Source organism: Lutra lutra, chromosome 10 (genome assembly GCF_902655055.1).
Source record: "Lutra lutra chromosome 10, mLutLut1.2, whole genome shotgun sequence".
Classification (NCBI taxonomy): Eukaryota; Metazoa; Chordata; class Mammalia; order Carnivora; family Mustelidae; genus Lutra; species Lutra lutra.
This window is the reverse complement of record NC_062287.1, coordinates 108,483,420-108,508,663: the sequence shown is the minus strand read 5'-3', so window position 1 is coordinate 108,508,663 and position 25,244 is coordinate 108,483,420. Positions and strand designations below refer to the sequence as shown.

At 60.4% G+C, this 25,244-nt stretch overlaps 3 protein-coding genes across 10 annotated transcripts; all 3 read right to left on the bottom strand.

Annotated features, from left to right (window-relative positions):
* Positions 1-109: 109 nt before the first annotated feature.
* CNIH2 (cornichon family AMPA receptor auxiliary protein 2) lies at positions 110-6,064 on the bottom strand. Its single transcript, XM_047693188.1, has 6 exons — positions 5,856-6,064; positions 2,071-2,139; positions 1,605-1,652; positions 1,240-1,352; positions 956-1,099; positions 110-774 (listed from the first exon to the last, which is right to left on the bottom strand). The coding sequence occupies exons 1-6, from the start codon at positions 5,934-5,936 to the stop codon at positions 747-749; spliced, it is 483 nt and encodes a 160-aa protein (XP_047549144.1). The 5' UTR covers positions 5,937-6,064; the 3' UTR covers positions 110-746.
* Positions 6,065-6,922: 858 nt separating this feature from the next.
* On the bottom strand, positions 6,923-14,386 carry RAB1B (RAB1B, member RAS oncogene family). 2 transcript variants are annotated; one of them, XM_047691292.1, is made up of 6 exons: positions 14,248-14,386; positions 12,508-12,580; positions 12,122-12,217; positions 11,914-12,009; positions 8,522-8,653; positions 6,923-8,426 (listed from the first exon to the last, which is right to left on the bottom strand). In XM_047691292.1, the coding sequence occupies exons 1-6, from the start codon at positions 14,259-14,261 to the stop codon at positions 8,232-8,234; spliced, it is 606 nt and encodes a 201-aa protein (XP_047547248.1). In that variant the 5' UTR covers positions 14,262-14,386; the 3' UTR covers positions 6,923-8,231. The 2 variants fall into 2 exon arrangements, with proteins under 2 accessions (XP_047547248.1, XP_047547247.1); XM_047691291.1 differs by lacking the exon at positions 14,248-14,386 and adding an exon at positions 13,489-13,583.
* Positions 14,387-15,072: 686 nt separating this feature from the next.
* On the bottom strand, positions 15,073-25,018 carry KLC2 (kinesin light chain 2). Of its 7 annotated transcripts, none has more exons than XM_047691288.1 (16): positions 24,927-25,018; positions 23,822-24,096; positions 21,100-21,330; positions 20,886-20,955; positions 20,052-20,274; positions 19,249-19,336; positions 19,055-19,156; positions 18,785-18,958; positions 18,578-18,677; positions 17,883-17,932; positions 17,709-17,776; positions 17,128-17,236; positions 16,876-17,034; positions 16,675-16,799; positions 16,410-16,467; positions 15,073-16,088 (listed from the first exon to the last, which is right to left on the bottom strand). In XM_047691288.1, the coding sequence occupies exons 2-16, from the start codon at positions 24,047-24,049 to the stop codon at positions 16,005-16,007; spliced, it is 1,869 nt and encodes a 622-aa protein (XP_047547244.1). In that variant the 5' UTR covers positions 24,050-24,096; positions 24,927-25,018; the 3' UTR covers positions 15,073-16,004. The 7 variants fall into 7 exon arrangements, with proteins under 7 accessions (XP_047547244.1, XP_047547246.1, XP_047547240.1 ...); XM_047691290.1 differs by having other exon boundaries at positions 23,822-24,059; positions 24,927-24,995; XM_047691284.1 differs by lacking the exon at positions 24,927-25,018 and adding an exon at positions 24,778-24,920.
* Between the last annotated feature and the right edge of the window lie 226 nt (positions 25,019-25,244).

Below are 25,244 nucleotides of genomic sequence, written 5' to 3'. Positions count from 1 at the left end.
TCCCTAGAGGGTCCCGTGGGCAGGTGGTTTGAGCCTGGTTATACTGGGGATTCAGCTGAGGGTCGCTCCCTATAGAGTCCCTTTGCCCCATGTCCTCTTCAAGCCCTTCCGGAGCAGAACCGGGGCCCACGTGTTTGCAGTAGTTTATTCATATTTTCTCACAAATGGCCGGGGAGGGGGTGCCGGACTCCTCCAGGCAACATAGAAAATGGGTCCAAGAGACAGGACAGGCTGGGATTGGGGCAAGTGGGGAATGGAAGGGGGAGGTCTGGAGAGAGGGCCTGGGGGAGGGGAGAGGGCAGACTAGGGGTGGGACTGCCCCCCTGCTGAGCCTGCTCATTCCCGGTGCGGGTACCCCCCCACCTGCAGGGGGAGCCTCAGGGTTGAGGGTGGAGGGGGGCGGCCCAGAACTTCCAGGGTCAAGCCCTGCCCTTTGGCAGGGTCCATGTTCCCCTCCAGAAGTGGACAAGGCCGGAGGTTCCGCCCCTTCCAAGACTGACTGCCATGCCTACAGGCTGGCAGAGAAGCCCCTGCCCCATTTAGAGCTCTGCCCAGCCCTGGTCCAAGGGGAGGGGGCTCTGAAGGCGGGAGGTCCCCGCAGCAGCAGTTTGGAGGGGTGGAGAGGAGGCTGGGGGCACCAGTGCCCCCTCCCTCCCCAGGGCTGAGGCCTCTGCGGCCGAGGGGTAGGGCTGGGGGTGCACAGGCGTCCGGTCCATTCTGGGCTTGCTCCCTGGCCGGCTTCCCCCTTAGAAACTCACCAACGTATAAACCATACTGCGGGAAGAGGAGGCAGTGAGCCGAATCCCGAGTAGGCCCGGGTACTGGCCGCCCACCCCGCCATACCCTGGGCTGCCCTCAGTCCTTCTGGCAAAAAGGCGGCAATTTGGGGCCCGACCATTTCTGGAATTGGAGGCACATCCCTTCCCTGGCTTCTGACTGGCGGGCAGGGCCTCACCTGTACAGGTAATAGAAGAAGGAGAGCAGGTAGAAGGCGAGTTTGCACCAGGACTCCTTCTGGCAGTAGTTGAGGATGTCCGCATTCATGATGGAGACCGCGTCATACATGACCTCAGAGCCGTCCGCCGGGCGGTGGAAGTACCTGGCGTGAGGGAGGGGCCTGAGCGCCCACCTCAGAGCTCCCCGCATCTCTCCCCTGCTCTTCCGCCTCCCCCCCCCCCCGCCCGCCTCCCCAAGGCAGCTTCCAGAGGCGGCCAAGCCTGGGGAGGCTGCGGCCCTCACCTCCAGAGGTGGTAGAAGAGGAGCGGGATGTTGAGGCCCAGGGTCACCCACTCTGCCGCGCACAGAAACATCAGACAGAAGAGGCCGTGGATGGAGTATTCCGGGACCACGAGCTGGGGAGGGAGGGCGAGAGGTCAGCTGCCTGGTGGGAGGACACCAGGCAGCTTCAAGGGCACAGAGGGGAGCCGGGGTTTTGCAGGTGCCCCCCACCATAACCTCTGGGGACTAAAGAGGCCTCAAGCCTCCCACTCCCTCCCGGTGGCTGACCATGAAGCAGGCCCCAGAGGGGCAAGGCCGCACTCCGGGTCGCAGAGAGAAGGGCCAACCTGGGCTAGGGGCCTCCTGCTACTGGCCCTGACACTGACCTTCCTCAGGAGGCAGCAGATGCGTTCGATGTTTTTTAAACGCTCGCGCTGTAGGGGGAGGAAAAGGTTGCCATGGGGGAGGCGGAGGAGCGGGCATTGGGGGTGCCCCCGCCGCCCTCCCTACATCCCCTGCCGACCCTCAAGTGGCCGCCAGGGGGCGCCAGAGCAGTCTCTGCGGCAGGGAAGCAGCCGCGCCGTCCCCATGGCAACCGTCACCATGGAGGGACCTTCACCCGCGTCTCCACGGCAACGGCCCAGAGCCTGGCAACGGCCGCCCCGCCAGGAGGAACCCGAGCCCTGAGCCCGCGCCAGGTGTTTGCTGGGGGCGGGGACAGACAGGAAGGGCTACGGCCGGCGCCGGTCCCACCACGCAACCCCTTCTTCCCGTCCCCCATCCCCCTTCGCCTGGAACAGATGGAAAGACAGACGGACGGACACACCTCGGCACAGCACATGTATCACTTACTGCCCGCGCTGGGTTCCCCTGGTCGATGGGGTTCTTGAAGTCGGTCCGCAGCTCGTCAAAGGCTATGATCTGGGGGAGGAGTGTGTGCCTGTCAGGGTTGGGGCAGCAGCTGATGGCCCCCCACCCGTCCTTCCGTGACACAGGAATTCATGCATGGGCACTGGACCGGATGGAGCCTGATGCAAAGGTGGAGAAACTGAGGTTGAGGGAGGGGCGGGGCCTGGCCCAAGGTCACCCAATAGTGGGGAATGGCATCCTGGTGCGCTAATGCCCAAGTCAAGCCATATTCACGATGCTTCCATCCAAAACATCCCAAGAGATGGTGTCTTTTTCTGCCCTTTGCTGGCCACCGGGGCCCCAGAGGCCTCAGGCACAGCCCTCGCCTGGGTAGGCTCCCTTGCTTGGGAGAGCTGTGAAGTATGTTCCAGGGTGATCGGGACTACTGGGGTGCCTGGCCCAGCACTGGGCGTGATGGGGGGCAGAGTTCAGGCTGGACTCTGAGTGGGTGACTAGTGAACAAGCGGGGGGGGGGCAGTCCGAGCAGCAGGAACAGCAGGTACAAAGACAGAAGGTTGAAGGAACAAGGAACATTGAGGAAGTCGCAGCTTCCATGGGGTCGAGTGACGGTGTGAGGTGAGTGGGAAGAAAGAAGGAATGTGAGAGATGGGCTGGAGATGCTGTGAACCCGGACCAGATGTTTGGACTTTAACCCAAAATAAAGGGGAGCCACTGAGGGGTATAAGCAGCAGAGAAGGACGGTCAGGCTAACACTTAAGGATGGATGGAGCGGGAAGTACACATTGGCGAACAGTCCCAGCCAAGACCTGTATGGTGTTTGCTCTATGCCCGTGGGCTTTATGTCTACTACCTCATTTACCGTTTGCAACAACCTGACGGTGTAGGGCCTGGCATTATCATACCCGTCTTGCAGATGAGGAAACTGACACAGACAGGCTAAGTCACTTGTCCAGGGCCACACAGCTAGTCAGTGGTAAGCCAGGATTCTAACCCAATTAGACTCCAGCGTTAAAATTCTTAATGGCTTTATCATAGGAAGGCCAGGCCAGTGAGGAAATGGGGGAAGGGTGGGGGTTGCTGCTCATCGATGATGATCGGCATGGGGAGAGCGGCAGTGAGAGTGGAGAGGTGTGGAGGGATTGCAGAGCTGTTTCCAAGCCAGACTCCAGCGGGTTGAATGGCAGGAGTGGAGGCACAGGGGCCCAAGTTGCCTTTGGGTGTTGGGGCACTTGGTAGATGGCAGTGTACTCATTGGGATGGGGAACTCTTGGGAGATACAGGTGTTCGGAGGGATGATAAGACAGACCTGGGTGGGGGGCAGTGGGAGCTGACATGGAAGGAGGTCTGGAAGAAAAGTCTTCTGGGGTCCCCTCCCCTCAGCACCAGACAAGGCACAGGGCCCATCACCCCCAAGTACCCTGGACCCCAGACGGCTTGGAGGGAGAGAACGTGGGCTTCCTGGAGGGAGCCGGGGCCATCTGGAGCAGCACCCCCCTCCCCATGGACTCTGGGCAGCCACCTGCCTGCCAGGCACAGAAACAGGGTCCAGCGGGGAGCGGAAGGGTGCCGTCTGTCCGCCCCAGAGCTGGCACCACCAGCAGGCAGCGGGTGTCACGCCTCCCACCCCCCAGGCTGCCTGGCTCTGACTCAGCCCCCTGGAACAAACAATCCCCCACGATGACAGCTGACACGCGTCACTCACCAACAGGGTTGCCTAGTGACTAGTGGGGACTGGGCTCAGGGTCTGGGGTGGGATCTGGGGTCCTGCCCTGGAAGGTTCTGGTTCTTACCAGTTCAGATTGAGGACCACACCTCCTATGCCTATGCCCATCCCACCCCCCTCAGTAGGCCGTGCTCTGGGCACTCTGATGTATATACAACAAACCCACTTTATCCACAAGGAAACAGACTTGCTAAGATCACTGAACTAAATAGCTTAGCTGAGTGAACCCCGGGCTTGACGCATAATAGGTGCTCAAGAAATATTTGTTGGGCCCTTTCCCCCCAGCCTAGGAGCCTTACAAGGGCAAAGCCCGAGTCCTACTCATCCTTGACTCTCCTTCAGCTGCCCAGACCCCGGTTCTCAGGAAGCATCAACACTGGTGTGTTGGATGGAGGACTGCTCTGAGTAGCCCCTAAGAACAGGGACCCCCAGAGGGGCTGTGGGAGGTCTTTGGGTGGGGAGAGGCCTGAAAAGGGGCTACTTGATTTCCAGAAACTTTCTCCCAGGAACTGGTTAGGTCTGTGTTCCCAGCCTGTGACCCTCAATTTCTTCTGATCTTTAGGACCCCAGCTCCCCTCCCCCCAGGATTGTCCACTACTCTGGGATGGGATAGGAAGCTCAGAGAGATCAAGATGGATTGGGGGGGGGGGTATGGAGGCAGAGAAAGAGAAAAAGACAAAGGGGGAGAAAAGAAAAAGCAATTAAGAGACCTATGGGGGGGGGAGGGAGAGGCAAAGCCAGGGAGAGGGCTGGAGATGGGAGGGGGATGTGTTGGAAGGTGCCTGTAGGGGCTCACTCCTTATGGAGGAGGGGTGCAGTGAGAGCCCATGGAACCCTGAGCTCGAGGAGGGGGCTGGGGGATGGTGAAGGGAGAGATTGGTCAAGAGCCAGACAGGCTTATGGGGGCAGGCAGCAGGTCCCAGGAAAAAAAGAAGAAGTGGGGAGACCAGGTGATAGCAGGTGAGGTAATGAGGAGGAAGGAAAGAGCGGGTTACAGGGGGGAAAGACTGTAGAGGGGTAAGGGGACTCCCCTAGAGGGCATGAAGATCAGGAAGATGTCCTGGAGCACAGGGGGCTGAAACGGACAGACCAGGCCGACCAAGACCGGCAGTCCTCATTGAGGGGATCGGGGTGGGGGCCAAAACCTCAGGGGACAGAGGTGGAGGGAGGGCAGTCAAGGGGGGGGGCAAGCGTCCCAAACAATGAGCTGGAGGCTGAGTGATATAGTTCTTGGTGAGAGGAAGGGAGCCAGGCAGAGGGGACCACTGAGGAGAAGACCCCAGAGAGAATGAGGGAGAGGGACTCTAAGGCGAGGCGATTAGGATGAAGGATGAGAAATGGACACAGAAAGAGCAGGTGTGAAGCCAGGCCAGAGTGAGAGACAGACCAAAGGGGATACCAGACAAAGGGGGAAGTGGGAAGGAAGAGGAGGGAAAATGGGAAGTGGGGAGGAAACCTGATAAGGGGAAGCCCGGAAAGGAGGGGGCAGGGAAGCCCAAGGTGAGCTGGTGGTGGGGACGAGGTCTCTGGTCTGCTTAAGAGCCAATCGCTGCTGGGTCAGGGAGGTGAGTGAGAGGGAAGGGGTTAATGGACTCTGCGATCTGTGGGTCCTGTAAACAGATGCAGTTGCCATGGCAACCGGCTCCATCACTCCGGCTGGAAAAACCCACAGGGGGGGGCAAGCAGACAGACAAACTGCCCGACAGACAAACGGGGGCGACTGGACTGGGGGGTGGTAGGAGGAAAGGAACAAGAATCCCAGAATTCCGCCCCACACCCCAAGGCGGCGTGGGGCAGGGGCAGGGGGTCAGAGACCAACTGACATACCCACAGACAGGCGGGGGCGGCGGAGGAAGGGGGCCCCAGGAAGGAAGCCGACAACGGGAGGGGGTATTCATGGGGGCGAACAGAAGCTGACCGAAGGGGTATAGCGGAGAGGAGGCTCCAAGTTTCCGCGGACCCCGAGCCCATCTGCTCGGCCCCCTCCCGCTCCGTGTGCCCCCGGCGCCCCCCCACCCCGCCCCCAGCCCCAGCCCGGCCTTACGTGCCAGATGACAAAGAAGATGAGGGAGGCGCACAGCACCAGGGTGAGCATGTAGCAGAACGCGGCGAAGGTGAACGCCATGGCCCCCGCGCCGGGCGGCGGCCCGGGGGGCGCCAGCGCGGGGCCCGGGCGCAAGGGGACGCCCCCCGGTCCGCGTTCAGGGCCGGCCGGGCATGGCCCGCAGGCCTCGGGGGACGCGGGCGGCGCGGCCGGGACCCGGGCCGCGGGGCCGTGGGGCGCGCGGGGCGCGGGCCGGTGGGCTCGGGGGGCGCGTCCGCTGCCGGCTGCCCGGGCCGCGATCGCTCATCCTGCGATCCCTCGCCCGCGGCTCCCTCGCTCTCCAGCCCGCGAAGCCGGCGGGGCGGAGCCGGGGGCGGGGCCGCCGTGCGAGCCGCCTCGGGCGGGGCCGGGTCTCTGTGCGCCCCTCCGCCTGCACCGCCCGGCCCGGGCGCCACCCCCGCCCCAACCTCGGCGACACGTCGGCATGGACGCATATCCCTGGCATGCGCCCGCCCCCGCCCCCCGCGTCACACGAGTTGGGTCCACTCGGAGGAGCGCGCGCGAGCGCGCGCGCACACACACACACCCCTACCCTCACATACTGTATTTTGCACACTAGCCTCCCTGGGAGGCCAGGCTGAGGTCCGAAGTGGGAGGAACTTGGGACTGTCCCAGGGGGCGAGACACCTGGCTTGAACCCAGAGCAAAGATGGGAGAGGGAGCAGAAGGCGATGCGGGCCAGGCACCATGCGGCACGTCCGCAGCGCAACCTTACAGGCCGGACGGCCGTGCACCTGTGTGGGTGTCCGCGGCTGCTCACCAGGTACTCGCCCGTGGCCGCCCGCCTCCCCTGCTGCTGGAACCGTGCTGGGCCCGTGGGGACACACCACAGAAGCAAAAGCAGGCAGCACTCCTGGCTTTAAGAAGTGGGTCAAGGACTTTCAACAGCAACCCTAGGACACGCAGCCCAATCCAGGGACCCCTGTACCGCCAGCCAAGCCCAGGGCCCCAGTTCCACTCCCCCACCCCGACAGCTCCCACCACAGACCACACTCAACCGCCACAACTTCCTTGCAAAAACCCTCGGCTCACCCGAGGGCCAGTGGAAATTTATTTTTTGTCCTTTCTGTCTTTCCCCAAGTGGCTTTTCCTTGCAAAATGCCTGACATGACACCAGAGGGGAACCTGGGAGTGGGGGCACCCCAGGGACTTAAATATAAGCTGGAGGGCAGGGCACAGGTGGGACAGGCGAGAGACAGCACAAGGGACATGGCTTCTCAGGTAGAGACCAAAGGTTTGTTTTTTCTGCAGGAAGAAGCTGTGCCAGACGGCGGGGGGGGGGGGGGGGGGGGGGGGGGGGTCCGCTAGGATCCTGGGTGGGAGGGGGTGAGGGGAGAGGCCCTGGACCCTGGGTCTGCACTGACATTCCCCAGAGGAGAAGCAGTGACAGGGTATGAGGACCTGCCCTCATAGGCTCCAAAGAACAGAAGGGCGAGAATAAGCCAGATGTGCTGCCTCAGGGAAAGGGAAGAGGTGCCGGCAGAGTAAGGGTTAAGGCTGGTGCCCAGCCTCTGGCACGGTGGGCCTTCCGCCTCTGCCTGCCATGGGGACAAAGGGGCTCCGGGAGCAGGCAGCACACGGGCCTGGCTCTGGCAGGGCAGGGGGTGGCAGGAGCAGGATCCCTCTGGGCTCAAAACACAGGCCCAGCATGGCCGTCCGCCCACCTGCTCTAGGTGTGCTCAGACCCCACCGCGGCCGGATGGACGGCTGGAGCTGTGAGTATGGGAGGGGAGGGGAAGAGGCACGGGGAGGAGAGGCAGGGAAGAGAGGAAAGGGTGGGCTGCTGGGCCCCTATGGCCCCCATGCCCTTCCTGAGGTCCAGCCCAGGGCCCTGGATCCTGGGTCCTGGATCCCCTGGTCCCATTCCTTGCCCCTGGCGCTCTCACTGCAGCCAGGGACTGTACAGGCCAGGGAGGCTCCCAGCTCTTGGGGAAAGGGAGTGGGGACAGAAGGAAAAAGGGTAAAGGAAAGAAACCCACTGCAGCATACATGGCACGGGGGGCAAGGGAGGGAAAGAGAGGAGCCCTCATCCCAAAGAAAGGTGTGTGGTGGGGTATCTTTTAAAGTTACCTAGAGGCAGCAGCAGAGCAAGCCCACATCCCCACCCCAGCCAAAGGTCCTGGGTATCCTCCCTGGGGAGCTTTGACAAAACCAGGGCTCAGGGCAGCAGGCAGACGGGCCAGAGGGAGATGGGGAGCCCAGGACACCCCAAAGCCACAGACTCAAATGCCCCAGGAGAGGGAGGCCACCTCCTATCCCCTCTAGGGGCATCATCTGGAGAAGGTGCCCCCTCCTGTCCCACCCCACGTGCCCCTCCTAGCAACAGCCGCCACCAGCCGGCTTCACAGGGGTGCTGTCGATCTTGAGGTTGGGCCGCTCACCCCCCGAGGCTGCCCCAGGCCCCATCCGCTTTTTGATCTCAGCAGCCATAGTCATGAATGCCTGCTCGACATTGGTAGCGTTCTTGGCACTTGTCTCCAGGAAGGGGATGCCCAGAGAATCCGCAAACTCCTGACAAGGAGAGAAGAGAGAAGAGGAGGGGAGGGAGAAGTGAGGGGCAGCAGACCCCAGCCCACCCTGGGTGGCCCGACCCAGGTCCCACCCACCTTGGCCGTGGTGTTGTCCACCACTTTCTTGGTGGTGAGGTCGCTCTTGTTGCCCACCAGGAGCTTGTTGACGTTCTCGCTGGCATAGCGGTCGATCTCCTGCAGCCACTGCTTCACGTTGGCATAGGACTCCTACAGGAGCCAGAATCAAAATACAGTTCTTTTGCTCCCTACGCCCACCCCTACTCAAGGTCAGGAGAGCAGGGGCTTCTGAAGGGGGTTTCCCTGGGCTCCCAAGAGAGACAGAGCCCCAGAGCTCAGGGACCCAAAGGAAGCTGTCCCCTCCCCTCTAGGCTCAGATCTCCTCCCTGACCCGCTCCATCTGAGGCCTCCAAAGCCGAACCCGGCCCAGCACCAGCCGTCTGCCAGCAGCTGCGACACCTAACAGACTGGGCCTAAGGGCCAGCCAGCTCTGCTTCCTGCAGCCGGTCTCCCCGAGACACAAAAGGCCAAAAATACGTGGGGGAGCAAATGACAACAGGAGAGAGACCAGAGAGGAGACAGAAAAGGAGGGGAACAGGTTAACAAGAATCACAAAATTCCCCACAGTGGCCTTAAAATCGCTGTAAGGTGTGAAGGCTTTCAGCCCAGTGGTAGGTGGAGGGTCCTCGCAGAGGAGACCCTGGCCCATGAGGGACAGGTGCATCCTGGGAACAGAGCCAGATGTTCATCTTGCTTCCGGCACTAACAGCCTCCTTGCTCAGACCGGCTCTCCTGACAGCTGGCCGCTCCCCACCCCCTACCCCAGCTCAGAGACAAAGACAGAACTTTTAGGAACGTGCTTGAGCTAGAGCCACACTTTCCCTTCTCAGGAGTCAAAAGCGTGGTGATACCCACTGGGTTCAAACGTACACGTGCTGCCACGTCCCAGGCCGGGCCCTGTGGACAACAAAGGAACAAATACCTGGGTCCTGCCCTAATGCACTCAGGGGACAGTGGAGGACCGGACAAGAACACACATACACAATGGCAAGACAGGGTGATGAGTGCCGCCGGAGCTCCAGGACCAGCTCCGCCTGGAGAGACTACGGCTGACCTGTGTCCGAAGGGACGAACTGGCCTTGTGTGGAAGCAAGTGGAAGGGTGGGAAAGTGCAAGGCGAGGAGAGGACATGCACCAGGTCAAGCTTTAGGCTTGACCCGCTTCGGCACGTCTGGGGAGCAAGGAGAAGCTGGAGGCTGCTGAGACACAGGTCCCGAGCACAAAAGGAGGGGGAAAGGAGGCAGGCCAGAGAACGGAAGGTTTTAGCCTGGCTAAATCTGGACAACCAGGAGCCCCCAAAGGTTTTCTTAGGAAGGGAGCTGGAGAAGTACACCTGAGTTCTGGGAAGATAGTCGGGACAGGAGTGTAGAGGCCATATCAGACTGGCAAGAAGATGGCAACCACCTGGGAGGTGGCTGGAACGATCTAGGGATGAGATACGCCCCAGGCCAGGGAGGGAGGCAAGGAACACCAGATTTAGAGTCCGACCTGCTGGATAAGCCTCAGCTCTGCCACTTACTGTGTGACCCTACACTGGTCACCTGACCCCTCGGAGCTCCAGCTTCCTCATTTTGATAAAACAGTAGCTCTCACTGGGGCTGTTGCGCGCAGGAGATAATGAATGCAGGCCTGTCTTGTAACAAGTGCTTAATTAGCAGGAGCTGCTGTCATCCTCATCACTGCTATTGTTACAAGGGAAAGGCCTTGAAAGAGAAGGTGGTGGGGGGGAGAACAGAGGGGAAGGAGGGGGAGGGAAGAGTTTTCTGGTCAGGTCAACAGGAACTCTGTTACAAAGATGGCGATGCAGGAGCCAGTTTAGCGAGAGAGGGTGAGACCAGTGCTAGACATGCTGAGTTCGGAAGATGATTTGGAGCTCAGGAGAGGTTGCCTAGGGGCAGGGAAGGGTAAGCTCAGAAGCCAAGAACCTTGGGTTCAAACACTGGCTTTGCCTCTCCTAGCAAACGAGCTAGCAATAAGACCATGGGCAAGTTACCTAACACCTCCCCAAACGTATTTCACCTGGAAAAAAGGGACCCCAGCGCTTAGTTCACTGGGTGATACGATGAAGGTCAGAACTACTGCACAAAGTGCCAGCAAAGTAGAACACAGAAAAGATGCACAGTGACAGCTGTTTATACAGGAATGACAGAACAGAAGACAGAAGTCAAACCACAAAGCAGCCAGACCCATGCAGGAAAAGTCAGGAAGCACAAGACTGGGGGTGGGCAGGGGTACAGAGGGCAGGGACTGTGGTGGTGGTAGTACAGGGCAAACTAGTCTGAAGTCACTGAAAAGAGAAGCTAATGTAGCAAGAGGCAGGAAAGCTGGAGACAGCAAACTTTAAAAAGAGAGGGAGGAGGAGGAAGGTAGAAGCCATGAGAGGTCGATCAGGGCCAGAACTGCAATGAGGTCATGGGACTTGGCAGCTAGAGGCCCTTGATGACCTCTGAGTAGCGCACAGTCCACCCACAGCTTGTTGTCCAGAAGGCATCGTGAGTTCCTGGTGAGCCCAAGGGCCCAGCTGCCCGTCGGAGCAGGAACTCCTCCAGGCCCAGGGGTGATGTAAACATTTCCGTGTCCCCAGGACCTGCTCCCCGCTAACCAACAAGGTTTAGTAGAAAGAATAAAGCGAGTAGCATCAGAAGACCGAGGTCTTCTGTGTCTGCCACTTAACTAGCTATACGGCCCCAAGCAAGTCTCCTCACCACTCTGACCCATTTCCTCACCTGTAAAATGGCCTGCTGCAGACTTCTTCAGAGTGTTAAGAGGCCGTGACAACTTATATAAAGCGTAAAGGACGGTAGGACTGTCTCAGCCTGTTAACACCACCACCGCTGCCACAGCAGACCCAGGGCTCCTACCCTCTGCTCTTGATGCGCCCAGAGTGCTGGGCTCCCTCGCCCGTCTAAAGCCCTGCACTCGATTCTCCAAGTGTCTTCACACAGGAAGCCAGGGGCCCAGCACAGCAACCGACCAGCTGACTAAACCCCTTCGAAACACAGATGGCTAGAAACTCTAGAATAAGGCGGCAAGTTCAGCCAGGAGGTGTGAGGCCCGTTTCTGCCAAAGCCCCTCCCTGGGGCCTCAGCAGAATGCACTTCTGCAGCGGTTTCCCTTCCTGTGAAATGAGTCCAAGCACAGTCTCCCTTCCAGGCAGCATCCGGAAGGGAGGATGGGAAGAGTAAAAGGAAACAAGAACCAAAGACCTGGAGTGCCTGGCTGGCTCAGTCAGTACAGCACGTGATTCTTGACTTCAGGGATCGTGAGTTCAAGCCCCATGCTGGGTGTGCAGGTTACTTAAAAAAACAAAATCCTAAAAAAAAACAAACAAACCCCAAAACCCGGAACAAAACAAGAACCAAAGACCTGAAGCCGAGGAGGCAAAACTGGAGATGTGACCTGAGGAGTACCTGGTCAGTGACATCATACACCACAATGATGCCATGAGCCCCCCGGTAGTAGCTGGAAGTGATGGTCCGGAACCGCTCCTGACCAGCCGTGTCCCACTACAAGACAGCAGGAGAGAAGGGCAGGTCAGCGCCGGGCTACTTGCCCAGAGCCCCTACCCCTCCCAACGCGGCTGCCTCTGTACCAGGGACTGGGAAGAGCGACACTCACGATCTGAAGTTTGATGGTTTTGCCATCCAGCTCGATGGTTCGGATCTTGAAGTCCACCCCGATGGTGCTGATGTAGCTCTCTGTGTATGTGTCATCCTGGAAAAGGCGGGACCAACAAAATGGCCTAGATGGACAGGCCCAAAGCCCATTTAGAAAATCTCCCTCCAGGTCCTTGCCCCAGCCAAGCTTGTAACTGCTAAGCCCCCACTTTCAGCACCCCAACCTGCCAGCCCTGTGTCTTTGTTCAGTCAGAGATGTTACTAGAAGGTCCTGCGACTTCATCCTTGGTTCCAAGGTCTTGCAACCACTGTGCTCTGGGGTGCCCCCTCTCCCTCCTGCCACCAGCCAGGACCCCCGGTGGATGGTACGGGAGGCTTCGTACTCACAGCAAACCGCAGAAGCAGGCATGACTTGCCCACGCCCGAATCACCAATCAAAAGCAGCTTAAACAGGTAGTCACTAGAGAGAAAGGATGGGAAGGCATGAAGGCAGGCAGGGAGCCCACCCGTCATGCCATCCTACAATCACAACTACAGCTCTCTCCCACGCTGTGAGGCTTGCCTTGGTTCGGAGTATCTAGGTGCTCACAATATCCTCCCACAAGTCCTGGGAAGAATAGGGCTGACCACTCCCCATACTACAGCTGGCCCAAAGGACCGAGTCTGAATTTCCACTTTACAGAGAAGGAAACTGAGGCACAGAGAGGGAGGCACATAACCTACCAAGGATCACCATCATTAGGAGAAAAAGCTGGGTGTCCTACCCTGACACCTGACAGACTCTGTAGTCTCTGGGCCAGTAGGGGCTAGTTAGGAAACCCCCGTCAATGCCCTGGGGCCGATGTGGCTTGGCAGGGGAGGTCCCAGAAATGGAAGCTAGGGCCCAGCCTAGAACTTGTTAAGTGAGTATCTATGTAAAGGGCCTGGTAGGAAGCCTCTAAGAGGTGGCGAGCGAGTAGCAACGACCGCAGTTAAAATGCACTGAGTTCCTACTTTGCACTCGGCCCTATGTTAAACACTGCAAATGCATTATCTCATTTAAGCCCCTCACAGCAGCCCTCTGCAGTGGACGGTGTTACTCCCAACTAATGAGGAAACCAGAGGTCAGAAGAGGGAAGTGACTTGCCCTAAGTTACACAGCTGTTAACTTTAAGACTGGAAACCAGGTTCAGACTCCAGAGTCTCTGTGAGAGCCTGCTGGTTCCCTTCTGGGTCCCTTATAATCGAGCTCAGAGCTTCTCCCTTCCCCAAGGAAATCTGAGGCCTGGATCTGGAGGAGAAATAGGAAGTGGCAGAAGAGGAAGACGACAACTGACACTGGGGGAAAACTGTCAGGAGAAGTCCGGGGCAGACATGTGGGCCACCTACCCGCAGGGGGAGTGACCAAGAAGTGAGGAGAGTCTGAGGTACAGAGAATCCCACTGGAAGGGGAGAAACAAATGCCACATTCATCTAAACTTCATCGGCAGCGTGACGGCGAAGGGAAGGGGTGTGACGGTGGCGCAGGGGGCCTGCACAAAGGTGAGGAGAAGGTGGGAAGGGACTGGCCCCCAGGAGCGCCAGGGCAGCTAGACCCAGCAAAGGCCGAAGCGGCAGCCCCTGAGGGGGACGACCTCCGGGACAGCGACCCAGAGCACTCCCTCGGGGCCTCCCGCGACTGCCAAGCCCCGGGAACCGGATTCCGGGAGAACGGGAAAAACAGAAAAGATTTACTGTCAGACCTAAAGGGCCCGAGCCTGGACAGGCTCCAAAACGCCGGGACCGTCGTCAGCACCCAGACCGCCACTGCAAGCAGCAGGTGGGGAAACTGAGGCCTGGAGAGACCGAGGCTGCGGGGTCACCTGACCAATAGACCTGTTAGGGATCGGTGCTTCGGGCTGAAGTAGTGCCCCTTGGGGTCGCAGTGTCTGGGTTCCGGGTGCAAGAACTCGGGGTGCCGAGCCGGGGTCCTGGGGCCCCCCGGGGGGAGGGGCAGGACCCGGATGTGGGGGGGGGGGGTCAGCGGAAGAGGGACCCGGATGTGGGGGCACCGCTCCGTCCTGACCCAGGCCGGACAACCCCGGTAAGCGTACAGCCCCGTACTCGGGATCGAGGCTGCGCCGGACGGCGCGGGCGGGGCTCACTCACTATTCGGGGTTCATGGCGGCGGCGGTGGCCCGCTCGGTCGCTCCCAGTCAGCTCTGCTCCGCCTCCCGTTCCAAGATGGTGGCCGCTCCGCCCCAGAGGCCCCGCCCGCGATGCGCAGGCGCAAACATTCTCGACTGGGGCCTTGCCGCGTTGCTTCTCGGAACTTGTAGTCTCTTTACTTTGCCCGACCACACCCCCCACCCCCGCGCCTGCTGTTGCGCAGGCGTAAACCCGAGGCCGCGTCTCCCAGCCCACGCCCCATCATCGCCGCGCATTGCCTTCTGGGGCTTGTAGTTCGCTCCATATAGCCGTACCTAGGCTTGAGGACACCTGACGCGTCCCGACCGTAAGAGGTCAGTTTAGGGCTGGGGTTGACACGTTTCATGTTTGTCTGGCAGAGGCAGTCATCCCTACCCTCGCAGTTCCCCGAGTTTTTAGCATCAGAAGTTCACTTATTTGGGGTTCTTGGTGTGCTGGCACTCCTAACTCAGACGCAGCCCCCGGAGGGTGTCGTCACCCACATCTTATAGATGGAAAAGGTCTAGTCTCGGTAACTCGCTCAAGATAAAACAGCTCAGTAAGGGGAAGAGTTCAAAGCCCGCGGTCTCCAGAGCTTAAGTGATGAAGGTTGTTAGAAAAAACTCAACCTGTGAGGCCCCCAAACAAATCCGGGAAAGGAGCAAACTACCTGGGCTCCAGCAGTGCCGAACCGGACGTGAGCGACACACACACGCTCGTTGGCTCTCGCTCGCAGCCTCTCCCGACCTCACCCCCAATCTAGAGACTCTAGGGGCCCTTGGCCTCCGCCCCCAAAACAAGCCCGGCTCAGATTCAAACGGTCTTTATTTCTACAGCAACATTTGAAAATAGAGAAGAGACCGCCTCACCCCCGCAACGGGGGCAGCCCCTCCTGCCACAGGGGCCATCATTGCCCCTAGCAAGAAGCCGCAGGCGAGGGGAGAGGCGTGGCAGGATGGCTCGACGGGCGGTGCCCGGGGCGGGGTCAGGCCGTGCCTGGGCGGGGCCGGGCGGGAGGGGCAGTGCATAAGGCCGGGACGCTGGGCGGGACCCGGCGGTGAGAGGACGGGCAAGGGGAGGGCTCTCCGTCCTGGGGCATGGGGCGATCATGGGGCGATGATGGGGCTCCACGCGCCCCTCAGAGGCCAGGAGGAGCGCGAGAAGGCCCAGGGAACCCTTTGGGGAGGCGCCCCGCCCCCCCGAGATGTAGAGCCTGGAAGATACCACCGCGCGGAATGGGGGTGATTAAGGCCTGGGCGGTACCACTAGAGAAGGGCACGGTGAGGGCATAACCGGGCAGTACCGTGGACTGAGGGGAGGGGCGCGGCCAATAACTTATTTCTCTATATACAGAAGCAACGGCCGAGGGGTGGGGGGGGCAGAAGGGCAGGAGTGCTGAAGGGACCACAGGTGCTTAGTGTTCTTGGCTGGGGGGGGGCGGGCTGGGGAGGGCGGGCCACTGAGTCTCTACCTTGGAGACTCTGGCCAGCCTCTCACCTGGCCCTGAACCTAAAGAGGGGGCCCTGCTAGATGGAATAAATAAGGGCCGGAGCTGGAGCGGGCAGGCCCAGCCTCCAGGGCTCAGGCTGAGATGACAAGGGAGGAGGTTACCCTGAGATTCAACAGAAAAGATGGGGGTCCTTGGGAGAGACAGGTGGGGCAAGCAGCGGGCCCATGCGAAGGGCTGGGGGTGCGGGCAGTGCCGGGTGAGGCTCTGGCAACTCGCTGCCCTTTCAGGATTAACCCACGAGGGAGCTTCGTCGGGAGAGGTCCATGGAGCTGGAGCTGAGGGTGCGGCTGTCCGAGAAGCCGGTAGCTCTAGGCTGTGGGCAGAGCAGGCAGGCGGCTCAGTGTCGTGCTGCTGCCCGGACGGGGCCCAATCAGCCAGAGTCCCTGGCCCTCCCGCCCACCTCCATAGTCACTGTGTCGGCCCTGGTCACTTGCACATCCACCCCCGGCAGGAGCTGGGTTTCCCTCATTTGTCTTCCCAGGGTCCGGCCCAAAGCCAGGCCCGGCAAGAGCTGGAAAGGTTTCGAGATGGACAGACGTGACCAACAAGCTCGGCCAGTACACAGGACATGCAGTTTCTGGGCCCTGGGGCCTGGGCCTCACTGCCCAGTACCCCCACACCCACCCAGCCATACCTGGACGGGCTCCTCCACACTCTTGTTGAGGAAGTTGAGGGAACTGGCCCGCTTCATCCTGAGGAGAAAGGAACGCCTGGATTTGCCAAGGGTGGAACGGGGTGAGGGAGGAGGTGGGAAGGGGTCAGGTGGGGGCTGGAGACGGAGGCTGACGGAGGGGAGCAGATCTGGTGGGTGGTGGAGCTTACGGGAGATGAGGGAGTTCACCTGGGTCAGGAGCTCATCTGGGGTTGGTGGGCTCCGGGTGGCTTCTTGGAAGGCTCACCTGGGGTTAGGAGGCTCCTGGGGGCCACCACCCTGCAACTTCTTCACCAGCATCTCACTGCTGCGCCGCAGGGCATCTCGGAGCTTCCCAAAGGAGCCGCTGCGCCGTAGGGAGCCACTACCGTCCTGCGGGGCGGACCAGTCTTTCTCTCTGCCGCACTGACAACCCCTCTTCCTGGCCCGGCCCAGCCCCCAGACTCACCCCGCTCCACTCAGCTGCAGGCCCTGCCTCCTCAAAGTCAGACTCAGGCCGCGCCCCAGCACCCCCTGCCACATCTCGGCTGCCTCGGCGGTCTCCGCGCCCACCGGGGCCATCTTTCAGCAGTTCCACCACCTTGGTCTGGCTTGCAGGGTCCAGGCCCTGAGGGAGGAACAGGGCGTATCAGCTGGAGCCCTGAATCCTGACGGGAACACGCACGGCCACCCAGGTCCCTGCCCACACCTATTGGCCCACCTGCTTGCGGCTGCGGCTGGCACAGTCCTCCAGTGTATGTGCAGCTTCTAGCTTGCCCTGGCGCCGGTACAGGGCCCCCAAGCTGCGCAGGGTGGTGTTGACTGTGGGGCTGTGGACGGGACAGCAGGGTGGTGTCCAACTCCGTGTTCCCCGGGGAACCAGCCCCATCCTAGCCTCCGGCCCACATGGGGCCCCGAGGAACCATCCCGCCGACCAGAATCTCTCCCGTCTTGTGTCCAGCCCTGTGCTAGGCCTACTTAGACTCTCCTGTCTTGGAATCACCCCAGGTTTCTAGGGTTGGGGACCTGGCCCCAGAGCCCTAAGTGGGATGTTGCCACCAGGACTGAAAGCTGGGAGACCCAAGGGCAAGATAATCGGGCTGTCCCAGTACAGAAAGCCTTTTTGGGACAGGTGGCCTATGACTCAGTTCTCGAAAGACAAATTGACACAGAGATGTGTGTGTGTATGTGTGCGCGTGCACGCGTGAGCATTATGCAGCGCAGAGCTTGGACTGGGCCCCCACCCAGGATGCTGTTTCCCTGCCGTCTGTTCCAGTTCCAGCCGTGCCCTGCCGTCCTCACCTGTCTACTTTACAGGCCTTGTACCAGCTGCCATATTCCCCGTAGGGGGTGCTGTCCCGGCGCTTGTCCTGGAGGAAGGGATGGTCAGGGGAGGTGGCAGAAGCCCCTCCCTTCTACACATTCCTCAGCTCACCCTGCCTCCCCAGACCACCCCAGCCCTGCCCACAGAGCTACCTTGCTCTCCTCCCGTTCTTCCGCGTGCATCCAGATGGGCTTGTTGTCCCCTGGGGGGAGAAAGGGGGCCGTCACCAGCCTCCCATATAGGCTTCTCCTGGTTGAAACATAGGACTGGGGTCTGGGGAGGGGGTCGGGGGTACCCAAGAAGGATCAGGATTGGGCTTTGTTGAATGAATGAAGGTATGAATGAATGAATGAGTGAACAAAAAACAGACTCGAAACAATACTGACCCTCTTCTGGAACACGGAGATGATACGGCGCGGGCCTGTGTTTGAGGGGCTTGGGACAGAGGGCTGGGGGGAGCAGGTCCTTAAACGCCTCAAGTCCACAGCCTGGGACACATGCTGGGCCTGAATGACACCCAGGCTGGCTGACCCCAGAGAAGGAAATGACTGACCACTGGGGGCCGGAAGGTGGCTTCCCAGCTGGGAAAACATTCGGGGTGGGCCCTCATGGTGAGCAGGAATCACCCAGCGGAGGAAGGGGAAGACTCTGCTAAGGGCATACGCAGCGCCGGCAGGACCCGGGAGGCTGTGTGAGTTGGGCGCGTGTGTTCACACGTGCGTACACACGGCTGGGAACCAGCCAGACCCCACAAGGGCCCGCCAAGCTCAAGTATTTGCCCTGGATGCGAATGGCTGGCCAGGCTTGCGCTGTGTGAGCCGGGGGCACATGGTGGTCTGAGCCTCACCATTGACAGAGCCAAACTCTTTCTCGTGGGCGCGGGTGAGGATCTCCTTGTACAGAGTCTCTGCGTCCTGGTACTTGCCCTGCTTCAGGTAGCAGGAGGCCTGGAGGAAAGGGCCCAGAGAGCGAGCGGGGATATGGGGAGCTGAGCCTTCTCCTTCCTTTCCCTTCACTCCTGCCCTCGCCCCACCCCACTCCTGGCTCAGGGTACCAGGTTGTTCTTGGTCTTGGCCACGTTGGGGTCATCAGGCCCAAGGCGGGTGGCGTAGATCTCCAGGGCCCTGCGGTAATAGTACTCCACCTCCTCGGCTTTGCCCTGGTTCTGGCACAGCAGGGCCAGGTTGCTCAGCTGCTTGGCCACATCCGGATGAAACTTGCCCAGGACCTGGGATAGGAGCGGGAGCCAGAAGCTGGGCTCAGGGCTGCCCTCAGCCCCTGCCTGCTAGGCCCTGCTGGCCTGCCCAGCCCTGCCTGCTCCCACCTTCTCTCGGATTTCCAGCGCCCGCTTGCACAGGGGCTCAGCCTCTTTGTACTTGCCCCGCTTGCCATACAGAACTGCCAGGTTGTTTAATGTTGCGGCCACCTGGGGGGGGGCAGAATCGATACTCAGTGACCCAGGGTCCTGCCCAACGCAGGGCAGGGGGCAGCCCCCACCTCCCACCCACTCTCACTCACAGCCGGGTGGTCTTTGCCCAGTGTCTTCTCACGGATGGCCAGGGCATCGTTGAGCAGGTGGGCAGCCTCTTTGTACTTGTTCTGGTCCCTGAGTGCAGGCAGAAGCACGGTGAGGGGTGTCCTCCAGCCCAAGGCCCTCCCCTTGTTGGTCCCAGATCCCCATGGTCACTCCTCTGGTATTTACTGATGAGTGGATGCGATTATGACGCAGGGGTTGGGGAGACCTGGTCAGCCTCTGCCCTCCAGGGGCTTGGGGGGACTTTGAACAGTTTACTCACGACTCACCAGGGCATCGAGTACTGGGATATGATGTGCCAGACTCCCCAGGATTCTACCCCAACTTCCTCAGGCCCAGTGCACCTTGTTGTCTACTCCCCAGGGCCTTTGCTCATACTGTTCTTTCCAGCAAGGAAAACTTTTCCAACCCTCTCATGTTCTGGGCAACTTCTCTTTCACCAAAGACTTTTTTGTTGTTGTTGTTCTTTTTAATTTTCTCCCCAAAGACCTGGGCTGCCTCCCTTGTATCCTTAGAGTCCTCATCAGGTGCTGTCCCCATCCCTAGCTATGCCCAAGCCTTTCTCCTCCAATAAGTCTATCTGTAGCCCAGACTCAGAGAGGCCCTAGGCACCCCATAGGCCCAGACCTCTCTGGGCATAAGCTCCTCATCTGCGGCCGGGCTGCCTGGTAGAGCCGAGCTGCCCAGTCCTGGCCTACAGCAGGGACCGGGGGTTTGTGACCCGGGGCTGGAGCCCTCAGGAGGTGTGCAGACTCCCACGGATGCTTGTGGCCAGAGGCGCCCTCACCGATAGACCAAAGCCAGGATGTTCAGCATGGTGGCGACGTCAGGGTGGTCGTGGCCTGAGGTCTTCTCCAGGTCCTCGAGCGCCTGCTTGCAGAGCGGCACGGCCACCTCGTAGCGGCCCTGGGAGGCGTACTGAATCACCAGGTTGTGTAGCGTGCGGAGCCGTGCTGGGATTTCATAGCCCCCGTGCTGGGCAGCCACATCCCCTCCTCCAGGGCTGGGGGCTGCAAGGCCAAGGGCAGACCAGATGTACCGACTGCCCCCCAGGGCAGGGCTGGCACATGCAAGCCATGCCTTTGACCTGCCCGACAAGTCACTAGCTATTCTGCCTCAGTTTCCCCATCCATAGAGAGGGTAGAGTCCTAGCCCCAATCCCTCAAGCTGTGTGTTGTAGAGCAAGCCGCCTAACCCCCGAGCCGCAGCCTCCCATCTGCAGGAGGGAGACTTGGACTCGGGGGCTCGACGCCATTAGCAAGCCGAGCACGGGCCTTGGGCTCAGCCCTGTGCATGCGTCTTCCTTAACCCTCAGAGGAGGCTGAGAGGGAGAGAAACCAGTGGTCCCAGGATGACTAGTGGCAGAGCACGACTTGAGCCCGGGCCAGGCTGCTCCAAAGCTCTCCACTGCGATACCTGTTCCTCAGAGCTTAGGGGGAGAGAAGCAACACGTGAGACCTGCCTGACAATTCCAGCATGCTGGGCTGTGATGATCAGAAACGCGGCAGGAAAGAACACGGTGGACTTTCGGTCACCGTTTCTGGTGACCGCTGGGTCCCAAGGACAAGGAGTTCCCACAGCCCCCCCTTCCCCCTCCCCAGAACCGGCCGCCCCTCTGCACCTGGGCTCTGCTCCTCCTCGTTGGGGAACAGGTCATCCAGTGAGTCTTTGGGGACGTCCCCCTTCTCCTCCTGAGGACAGAATGAGCGTCAGGGAAGGAGGGGCCTGGCAGCCCAAGTGTCAGCGGCTGGGTCAGAGCCCAGTGGACTCCGTGTCCCTCCCTGCTCCCAGGGCCCCTGCCCGATGGCTCTGCAGCAGCCGTGGTGGGGGCTTACACTGGGGGACGTGTCCTCATCCAGCTTGCGGATCTGGCTCATGAACAGCAGGTGCTGCTTCTCCTCCTCGAGCTGGGCCACGGCCTGCTCGCTGCGTTGCAGCTTCTGCTGGGTTCCAGCCAGTTCCTCTCGCAGCCACTGGTTCTCCTGCACTAGACGCCGCACCTGAGCCCGCAGCTTCTGCTTTTCTGACTCCACGGCCCCCAGGTGGCTCGACAGTGCCAGGATCACCTGTGGTGCCAGCCAGCCAGGATGAGGGCTAGTCTCGTCCACCCCCAGCCTGGGCCTCCTGGGGTGCTGGGGCCTGGCCCTGCCTACAGGGCTGAGGGCCACCAAGTTCTCCTTTCATCAAGGGAGTTTCCCCCGAAGGCCCCAAATAGACCCTAGTCCAAGACCTGAACCCAGGAGGTTTGGGACCACCCCCCACCCCCAGCTCCTTCCTGCTGGGGTCAGGCCCTGGGTTCCCAGGCTGGCTCTGCTGGACTCGGAGAAAGTCCATCCCCTCCCCTGGGCCTCTAGCTAGTCCTCTGCATTAAAACTCCCGGTTCCCACCTCACTGACTTGATCACAAAGAGGGCTAGCTGGGGTTCTGCGCTTTCCCTGAGCCAGCTGTTCTCTTCCTTTGTCTTTCCTGGGGGTTGTACCTAAGCTCTGCTGCCACGGCCACTATCCCAGTGCCCCTTACCCCAGGGCTAGCAATTTCCTAAGAACCCTGAGAAGTGGCTGAAGGGACACGGAAAGACCCCATCCTGATTTCTGCCAAGGTAAGCCCCTGGTCTTATGCAGCTCCTAGAAAGGAGAGGTGTATGTGTCCCAAGCCCCCTGGGAACCAGAGGGGAAGGGGACCCAGAGGCCTCAGCTTCAGCCCCTACCTGTCTTTCCAACCTCTAGGACTCTTTTCCTGAGCCCTTAAGTTCTTCCTGCCTTGGAGTCTCGTACAGGCTCTACTCTTTCTTCACCCTTCACAGCCAGGGTCATTTCTGCCGCCCAAGGAAAGAAGGGCACTTTCCCTCCATGCCATCCTCTTGCCCATCTGTGTCGGTGTCTGCGCATACTAGGAGGGGGACCCCTCTGCGTTTCTCTCCGTACCCGGCAGCCAACTGGCCAAGGAGGGAATGAGCAGCACTGCACCGCCACAGGGCCAGGCCGTCTGGGACCCCGCGCTTTCTAGTTGACTAGCAAATGCGTAAGTGACAGGTGTTTTCACAACCACTAGCTTTTTAAAAAATTCCCTAAACAGCCTGGAAGTATACACAGCAGATGGCATGAGCCCTATTTTAAAGACAAGGAAACCAAGATGATACCACCTGCCCAGGATTTATGGAGCCAGGCGGCATCTCAGCCAACACAGCGCCCTGGAGAAAGTGTGTACTCCTTGTCCACCCCTTGTCCGCCTCCTGAATTATCTCCATCAACATACCGTCCTGGCAGCCCCAGTGTCAAGAGGACCAAAACAGAACCCCTGGTCATGTGGGCTTTCTTGCCCCCTTCACTTGCTCCAACCACAATCTGGGTTACTCTGCCCTCCTCTCTCTCTCCCTCTCTCCCTTATTTCGCCTCTGGGTCCTGCTGGACCCACCTCCAGAACATCCAGAACATCCAGAACCAGGTCCTTTCTCTCCTCCCTCGCAGCCACCTCTGTAGTCCAGGCTACCATTCCTCATTTGAATTCCGGCAGTGGCTTGCTAGCTACCTGCCACCTGCTTCCATCCTTGATGCGCTCCATATGATTCATTCTCCACCCCTCAGCCAAAGGGAGTTTTTATTTTAAGACTCTTTTATTAAAAGTAATTTCTACACCCAACAAGGGACTTGAACTCACAATCTCAGAATCAAGAGTCACATGTTCTACTGAATCAGCCAGGCGCTCCCAAAGGAAGCTTTTAAAATCTAAGGCGACTGTATCTTTTGACTACTGAAGCCCTCCAAAGGCTTCCTGCTTTTCTGAGAATATGACCCAAACTACTAAGTTGCAGCATGATCTGGCTCCTGCCTTGGCCACAGGCCTCTCCTGTCCCTCTCCTTCCCCAGGAAGCTCTGGTTAGACAGGTCTTCTCTTTTCTCCCACCACAAGATCTTTCCTATCTCAGGACCTTTGCACATGTAACCTCTTGCCTCCCTCCCTTTTCTGGAGGCCAGTTCATTTCTTCCTTCAGGTCCTGGCTTAAATGTCACTTCCTTAGAAGTCTTCCCTGACCCATAAATAAGACCTCCGGCTTTAAGCTATCTCAGGATCTTGTTCTCTATGTAGAACTTAATCACAATATGTAACAAATGTTTGTGTGTTTCTGACTCTCTCCCCAGTAGATTAGGGCAGAGATCTTGTCTCTTGTTGGACCTGTGTCTCTGGCACATAACAGATTGCCTGGCACATAGTGGGCACTTGATAATTTACCTGTAAAGGAATGAATAAGAGAATGAATGGGGAGGGGGCGGTTCTTAAGGATCTCCCTTTTTGTTCTCCTATGCTTTGCTACCATCAGAGAAGTCAGGAACAGGGTTCTGCATGGGGACTAAAGGATGATCAGGCTCTTCTGAGGCAAGGCGCAGCTGGGGTTTTCAAAGCCAGTTCATTTTTCACCAGATATTTACTGAGGTCTTACCATGGGCTCCAGAGGCCACATGGTTCCCTGTTCCGGTTCTGTTCCTACACTGCCAGGATTCCTCTGGAAGGCTCCATCCCTCCCGTAACCTCCCACCTCAGCATCCCACACCAGCCTACCTGGGCCTCCCCCAGACCCAGCTCGATGGCTTCCAGGGAGCGACGCAGGAGGACACATCGCTCCTGTGAGCCGGGCTCCGCCTCGCCAGCTTCATGAGCTACCAAGGGAGCGAGAAGGGCACGATGCTCCCCGCGTAGGGTCTCCAGGCCTTGGATGACGGCCTTGGTGCCCAGCACAATCTCATCCTGGCTCAGCTTCTCCTCCCGCGGAAGCACCATCGTAGCCATGGCGTGCCGCCTGTGAAGGCGAGGGGGCGGACAGGCGAGTGCCGGGCCTGGGGCCACACCGCCGTCCGCCCCGAATTAGGTAAACACCTTCGGTCCCAGGACGCCTGGGTCCCCAGGTGCCCGAGTCCCCTAGCCGGCAACCCACACCGTGCCCGCGCTCGGCCTACAGAGGGCGCGCCCAGCTCGTCTCGGCCGGGGAGACGCAATGCGGTGAGGCCGGTGAGGCTGGACCCGGATTCGGCCCAGACCACCGGCTCAGGCCGGCTGGGGACTTCCCCGGGGACTCCCCTAGCCAGGACAGGGAGCGCTGGAGGACGGTCCTACAGGGACCGTGGAGGCTCACTCCCGTGCAGGAGACCCCGGCGCCTCTAGGGGATGCAGCCCCAACCCCTCGGGCAGCCCCTTCCCCAACAGGCAGGCCGAGTCACAGAGCCCCCTCCTCTAGGGAAGGCCGCCCCTTGGGAGACCCTTCCCCTAGAGGGCCTTGAGATATCGGCTTCTTCGTCCCCCCCACCCAGGCCGCGCCCACAATGACCGCTCCCCATACGCCGGCGCGACGCCCCGCGAACCCCCCTCCCCTGAAAAGGCCGAGCTCCCGCCCCCGGCCACCCAGGACCGCGCCCCCTCCCAGCAGGCCGGCCTTGTTCTCTCACAGCCTGCGCCCACGACGACCCCTCCCCTAGGCCGACCCAGAGGCCCGTCTCCCGACCTGATCGGCCCGCGCGGACCTATGCCTTCGGCTCGCGGCCGGGCTCCTGCTCAGGTTCCGGCTCCCGCCCCGCTTCACCCGGACCCGCAGCCGTGAGCGGGTCCCGCCGCCTCCATCCCGCCGGCCTTCCCAGCAGTCCCCGCGCCGCCTTAAAGGTGAAGCCTCTACCTCGGCGGCGTCGGAGGGGGCGAAACGCGCTCTTCTCTTCCCGCAGGCTGCCTTAAAGGAGCGCGCAGGCCGGAGTCGCTCAGGGCTGGGAGGGGGGACTGGGGCGGGGCCATGCGATGTGGGGGGCGGGGTCACTGCGGGGGCGGGGCGGGGGCTCCCCGAGGCACCGGTTCCCAAAGGCCACCACCCCTATCCCCGCGGCCTCGGATTCCTCAACTGTACACCGCCCCAAGGCCGCAGCGGTGTGCAAAGGCTCGGGAGATCCTAACCCTGAATGCACCCAGTGCCACGGCCAGAGAGGACAGCGGCAGAAACCCA

What these genes read in the sequence shown, in the direction of transcription:
- KLC2 (XM_047691288.1), bottom strand. Translation starts at nt 24,049, where the DNA reads ATGGCTACGATGGTGCTTCCGCGGGAGGAGAAGCTGAGCCAGGATGAG. An exon ending in TGGGTCTGGGGGAGGCCCAG is followed by an intron (nt 21,331 to 23,821) that starts GTAGGCTGGTGT and finishes CTGGCACCACAG; the next exon opens with GTGATCCTGGCACTGTCGAG. An exon ending in CGAGGAGGAGCAGAGCCCAG is followed by an intron (nt 20,275 to 20,885) that starts GTGCAGAGGGGC and finishes TTGGCCTTGCAG; the next exon opens with CCCCCAGCCCTGGAGGAGGG.
- CNIH2 (XM_047693188.1), bottom strand. Translation starts at nt 5,936, where the DNA reads ATGGCGTTCACCTTCGCCGCGTTCTGCTACATGCTCACCCTGGTGCTG. An exon ending in TCTTCTTTGTCATCTGGCAC is followed by an intron (nt 2,140 to 5,855) that starts GTAAGGCCGGGC and finishes CTCCTCCCCCAG; the next exon opens with ATCATAGCCTTTGACGAGCT. An exon ending in TTCTTCTATTACCTGTACAG is followed by an intron (nt 775 to 955) that starts GTGAGGCCCTGC and finishes CTCTTCCCGCAG; the next exon opens with TATGGTTTATACGTTGGTGA.
- RAB1B (XM_047691291.1), bottom strand. Translation starts at nt 13,568, where the DNA reads ATGTGGCATTTGTTTCTCCCCTTCCAGTGGGATTCTCTGTACCTCAGA. An exon ending in GCCTGCTTCTGCGGTTTGCT is followed by an intron (nt 12,218 to 12,507) that starts GTGAGTACGAAG and finishes CGCCTTTTCCAG; the next exon opens with GATGACACATACACAGAGAG. An exon ending in TGGACAACACCACGGCCAAG is followed by an intron (nt 8,427 to 8,521) that starts GTGGGTGGGACC and finishes TCTCCTTGTCAG; the next exon opens with GAGTTTGCGGATTCTCTGGG.